This window comes from Micropterus salmoides, unplaced genomic scaffold, assembly GCF_014851395.1.
Source record: "Micropterus salmoides isolate LMB-PRFRI ecotype aquatic unplaced genomic scaffold, ASM1485139v1 Ms_hic_scaffold_16, whole genome shotgun sequence".
NCBI classification, from domain to species: Eukaryota; Metazoa; Chordata; class Actinopteri; order Centrarchiformes; family Centrarchidae; genus Micropterus; species Micropterus salmoides.
This window is the reverse complement of record NW_024040707.1, coordinates 22,417,465-22,423,464: the sequence shown is the minus strand read 5'-3', so window position 1 is coordinate 22,423,464 and position 6,000 is coordinate 22,417,465. Positions and strand designations below refer to the sequence as shown.

At 41.2% G+C, this 6,000-nt stretch overlaps 1 protein-coding gene across 1 annotated transcript; it reads right to left on the bottom strand.

Moving 5' to 3' along the window:
• Positions 1-732: 732 nt before the first annotated feature.
• Positions 733-1,874, bottom strand: her3 (hairy-related 3). Its single transcript, XM_038721556.1, has 4 exons — positions 1,753-1,874; positions 1,547-1,642; positions 1,331-1,412; positions 733-1,206 (listed from the first exon to the last, which is right to left on the bottom strand). Exons 1-4 carry the CDS (start codon positions 1,804-1,806, stop codon positions 734-736), a joined length of 705 nt encoding a protein of 234 aa, XP_038577484.1. The 5' UTR covers positions 1,807-1,874; the 3' UTR covers position 733.
• Between the last annotated feature and the right edge of the window lie 4,126 nt (positions 1,875-6,000).

Below are 6,000 nucleotides of genomic sequence, written 5' to 3'. Positions count from 1 at the left end.
AGGGCATGGCGTGTAATTAGCAGCCTCTAGCAGAAAATTGTTGCAGTGTCCTACAAGCATCTGATTTCCCCGCCACTGTCTCGGTACTTACGCGTGAACCCAGAGAAGAATGGAAGAAATGGAAACCAAACCACTCTGCTGGCCCTTTTTCTTTATGTTAACACCACCAATCACTTTCTAAATTGTGAATAAATTAGATGCATTGAAAAAATAAAGTTTGAAAACAGCACCACGTCCGTGTTTATGTAATGATCTTATCAAATGTTTAACACCATTTGATAAATGTAAGACACCTTTTAATTCAAAGCTTAGGCCTATAGCCTACTTGGCTATAGAAAAAAGAAAAATACACCTGAGTCGCTCATTTTAGTTTGGCAGTTTTAGCACAGAGTCAGATTTGCTTCTAATGCCTATGTGTGCCCACAATCAATTATGTTTTCACTTGCGACCTCTCTTTTTACCAGTAGGCTATGTCGTCTAAGAAAATCAATATTTGACTCTACAGATGAGCCCTGCCTGCCACGTTGTAGCCTAAGTGGAAGATTAAGATCTATAGTCTACCTAGTTTTAATAAACAAGAAAACACGTTCTTTCTTTTGACAATTTTATTAAGAAAATAAAACTTGTACAGTAAAACCTATAGCATTTGTAGAAATCTATACAGCGCAATTATTCATTAACATTAACATTCAATCAAGCTATTACTTGGGATATCTACATCTCTCCATCAGCTCTACCACGGCCGCCAGACGTTGTGCTGAGTGTTTGCAACTTCATTCATGTGACTGACAGAGTGAAACTTCTTGTGACTGGAACATTTCTCATCAACATTATGTGTTGGCGCCGCAGCAAGGACAGCCTGTTTGGTTCCAGATGACTGCCGTGTGTCTTCATTCGTTAATAAAGGAGACGGGGTAAGGCGTTTAAGGGCTTTAGATTTGGCAAGTTTTCTCTCCTCAGGTCCAGCTGCCGATGGAAGAAGTCTCCGCACCTCATCCTGTGTCTCCTCTTGGCCCAGGCCGCTGTCCATGGTGCTGAAGACTTCCTCTCGCCCCCGAGAGCGGCACAGTTTGCTGGAAAGCTGCGATAACATCCAGCGGTCGCTTCCGTTCAAGTTGTCTGCCATCAGCAAATATTGGTTGACGTTTGTCAGGCAACTGCGGAAGCCAGTTTGGTAATCAGAAAACTCGGAAGCAGCGGCAGTGCCTGAAAGCAATGGAAAGAAATCAAAAGGTAAGTCATCTGTTTGAAGTTGTGCGTAAAGCTGAGCTTGAAGCATCCAAACAATCTTAGTAAATTACATTTGAATGTTTGATGACTTATAACTCACAGCTCTGGATCTTTTGGAGGTTCCTGAGATGTTTCACAGTGAGCTCCAAGATGTCGGCCTTTTCCAGTTTGCGCTTTCGAATCTGAATAAAGAGATGGCATTATTGAGACATTTTCTCCTAATAACTGGTATCATTAGTTAAGCCTTTATTGCAAGAACTGGTCCGAAGTAAAATTTAAAATCAAAAAATTCTGAAGTTGCAGCCTGCATACTTACACTACTGCTGTAGTAGCTTTCCAGAAGAGATTTTAACTGGTCCAAACACTTGTTAATGCGAGCTCTTCGTTTCTTTTCCATGAGTGGTTTGGATACCTGTAAAAAGCGGATTACAATTAAAATTGCAAAACGCACTTCAGTAATGTTGTGGTATTTAACTGTCTACCCTTCAATCCAGTAGGCTACCTCTAACTTATTCTACACACCTTGTTTCCAGCGATAGATTTGGACTTGTCTGCGCAGTCTGTTGTGGCCACCATTCTGTTTTTCTGGTTCTCTCGAAGTTAATCCCTTTCCCTCTCTGGTGCGCGAATGAAGAAGGAGTTGACCCTGACTGGATTTATATAGAGACACCCACTTAACATCTCAATACAAACAGCCCTGCCTGTCTCTTGCGCTCAAATGAGCAACACTGGCGTCATTTGACAGCCAAAGCCTCCCAAAGAATTTGAGGCACCAGAGAAGAGTAAATAATTGGATGCTGTTTAAAAATATATGATCTATCTATCTATCTATTTGGGGTTAAAAACAGACACAGACCACAAAAATATGGGTACAGTCCACTATGTGATGGATATATTAGGTGTAACTAGTCTACCCACGGAACAGCGTGTGGGGCAAAAACTAAACAGAAGCGTAAAATCATAAACATAATGGGTAACCAAAATGGTTCTGTTTGGTGAGCATGATGTGGGTACTACTGACTCCTGTATTCAGTCTTTTATATGTGAGTTTCACGCCACCAGATCGAAGGCAGCACCGTGGTAATTCCCTGCGTGTCCCCACAACATTGCAATTTTCTGGTGGCCATTTGCAGTAAAAATGTCACACCTGCAAAATGCTATTACATCATCTAATCTATACTTTATTAAGGCAAAATGTGCAGCTACGCTTTTGTTGAAACACATTTACCACCAAATTTGTAAGCACGAAAAGCACAAGATATTTTGAAAAATTGTTAACACTTTAGGATTCTTTGGCCATTGTGTGTTGCCAGTTTTTGTCTTTGTGCCAGGCGAACTGAGGCACCGAGGAGAATCTTGGGCCGCCCCTTGTCCTCGGTCCCTCGCCTCCCGATTTTCCACACTACTCTTTGAAAAGGGGGAATGCTTGGGAAAGTCATACCAACTGAAACAATACAGGCCTACTGACCATAGGCTCACTGCAGTCCACTCCGCATCTTATGCACAGACCGTCTGAAAGTACAAAATGGGGATAAATTAAAGCTAAAAACATTTACTTATGGAATGCAAGCCTTTAGCCTTGTAGTAAAGGTATTCGTTGTATCCAATACACTCCATAGATGTGTTATATGGGGTTGCTTGAGTATTTCCACAACTAAAGAAAGACGGTTGGTTTAGATGGTGCGTTTTAAAAGACACACGACAACGCTGAGAAAACCTTTCTGACGTTGCCCAAGTTTTCTTGCCTGATCCGGTACACAATGCGTGTGTTAAAATGACTGAGGGTCCGCGTAAAGGAGGGGCATTTGTATTCAATCTAGGCAGCGCGCGCATGAAAAGAGGCCAGTTTATAGTGCGCCATTGATCTTTTCTCTTCGTCTGCTTTGTGACCACAAACGTGTGGGCATCAAAAGATTCCCTCCACTTCTAAAGTGAACCGACATTAGGTCTGCTCTTCTCTTCATTCCGTTTTAACAAGATAAAGTAGACTTCCTGTACAATCTGCTGTTTCACGTGGAGGTAGTCTCATCAAAAGCTTTACATTGGCAGATGTAAGTTTTTATTCCCACAAAAGCGCTACCAGATGTTTAAAGTACTGTAGCTCAAACAGCATTATCTGTATGCTAAATTATTAGAACTAACATAGTTCCAAATTCGATGCATTTTCTTATCCTTGATAGGCTGGATGAGATACCCCCTAAATCACAGTTTAATGTCGACGCTAATATAATTCATATATCTTAGTTGACGCACAGGCATGTCAGGCTTGTGTCAGAAGAGACTAATTGCGTAAAATGTACCGAAAACTTGCGGGCCACAATTGCAGTGCGACAAATTTAAGCATTTAATTGGTATTTCTTGTGTCTTTTGTCCTCCCTGGTTGCCACATTATCTGCGTTTTCACGCTTGGCTTTAACATAAGACCGTGGAGCGTTGATTTCAGCATGGAGTCGTGGCAACACAACAGTCGCCTGTCTTGTAATTCTGTACCACAGAGTAGAGATTTCACCGCTGATTATTCGGTATAATTTCAATTAGTGTTTGCTCTCTGGGGTCAAAAGCGGGAACTGGCATTTGCGAAATGAAAGGAGGGGTTGATTGGTGGTTTTTATTATAAACTACTGGTGAAGGAATGCAAATTAAAACCGTTTCCCTCCAATTCCACCTCACTTTTCACAAAGTCGTTATGTCATCATCTATCCATAAGAATAGCGCAACGAGAAACCTGTGTCCCAATTGGACATAATAATGCAAGTGCCATTAAATGACAAGTTAAGTGTATGTTTATAAAAGGGCTCGGGCTCTCTCTCCACGTTCACTTTTCAGCCCCGGGTCATTCATTAACCCTATCGGGCCTTTGTCATGGATGCCTGCCGGCGGGGACCTGACACTGCTGCTGTAATAATTGGACTATTGGGGAACTTGTTAACAACAATTAGTGAGGCAATTATGCAATTACTGCAATAAACTATTTTCTTCCTAGAGGGAAACTGAGTCATTTGCAAGCCAATGGTTAGGCCTGTCCCCGAACGGTATAATAGAGGCAGAAATGCAGAGGATGAAGAAAACACTATGTAGATTATCAGTATGTTTACGAATAACAATAGATAACAATGAATACTATCTTTTAACAACATGCAAATTTATATTATTGGAATCGTATGCGCTAGCTAAAAAATAATCCACATTAACCCTAACTACACCTATAAATAGGCCTATCTAATAATTAAATAGGCCTGTGGTGTATGCTGCAGGTCATTGTATTTTGCTCATACAACTAAATTTAAAAATGACCACTGTTGTTATAAATGTCGTCCGTATAAGTGCTTGCAATAATAGGCTATACCATGCCTGGGTGCCAAACGCTGTTAAAATATGCAAATACAGCCCCATAATTTGGCACACCGGGAGCGGAGCGGAGCAAATCGATGTACCGCCTTCCATTCAGATGGACCTGGGGCAGCACTAGTGTGACCAAAACGCTCTTTGTGAGTAACAAGGTCACAATAAAAAGAGCAGGTACGTGGACAGGTGCACTGAAAAATATTAGAAATTTAGACAGGGTTTTCTGAAAAGCCACGCGACGGACCTGTTGACGAAGCTCTGATCAAACATCAAATAGAAATAGCATCATGAATTTCTATAGACTGGTCCTCGGGTCATTTAAAGACTTCTTACTTTGGTTTCGGAACACAATGGCCGCTGTTTGCCTATGTGTGCCGGGGTTAGCGCATGAAAAGGCAAGAGGTGCACATTAACATCGCTTAACATTTTCTCAAGGGCCGAAATGAACTGACTGGAAAGTAACTTTATAACTCGCTGGAGGATGAAGCCTTTGTTGAGCTCTGAACTGAAAGACACAAGTGCCTAACAAAAGGGGAGCGCCATTGTTAAACAATAAAGCGCATGGGTATTGATGCGCCTTGAATTGCAAAACATCTGCCATTTACTCTGAACCACTTGAGCAAGATTTGAATGAGAATAACCAAGGACCCTTTAGCGCACTGTATTTAGCCGTGCGTAAAACAACAGTTACCAGGCATATGACCAACGTGGAAATGAAGCGTTCTAAGAGGAAATTATTAGTTCTCTGTATTGCTACATTGCCTCAGTGATCTCACTCCAGATGGATCAACACTGTCATGTTCCTCAAGTGCTTGTTTGCAACATCAATATCAATGCGTATACAGGAAAAGTCTTAATGTGGTCACCCTTATGACATTTTAGTTTCGCTTCGACTGATTTATGACAATGAAGTACACACATTGGTGAGATCCATCTATTTACGCACAGCGTCAGCCTCTGTAGATTAAAACCAGATGAACAATAGCACATGGACTAAAAATTAACTCCAACTAATTGTCATTGCTGAAAGGGGCCCGGCTGTAAAGAGTCCACTCAAACATGAATTAATGTGGTCATTAATGGTTGTTAACAGTCACATAATAAAAATATTCTCAAAGACAGGACAATAATTTAGTGGTGTTTCAAATAAATTTCGACTAATTCTAAACATAATAACTGTTCAGTAAACGTGGAAATCGAACTAATTGACCTATTTGAAATTAGGGTGAATGGGAGGCCAGATATCTCAACATCAGCATCCCTGACAAGCGACGGACCTGCAGTCTATTTATTCAAAAGAAGACTTTTAAGGCAAATCCCATATGGCAACCAGACGCAAACGGTCTCCACTTTGAGTGCGTTTTGTTTTTGTTTTGGGCGCAAAATGAAGGACCAGTTGCAGGCCAAGTTTTTCCCAGGGTTTCC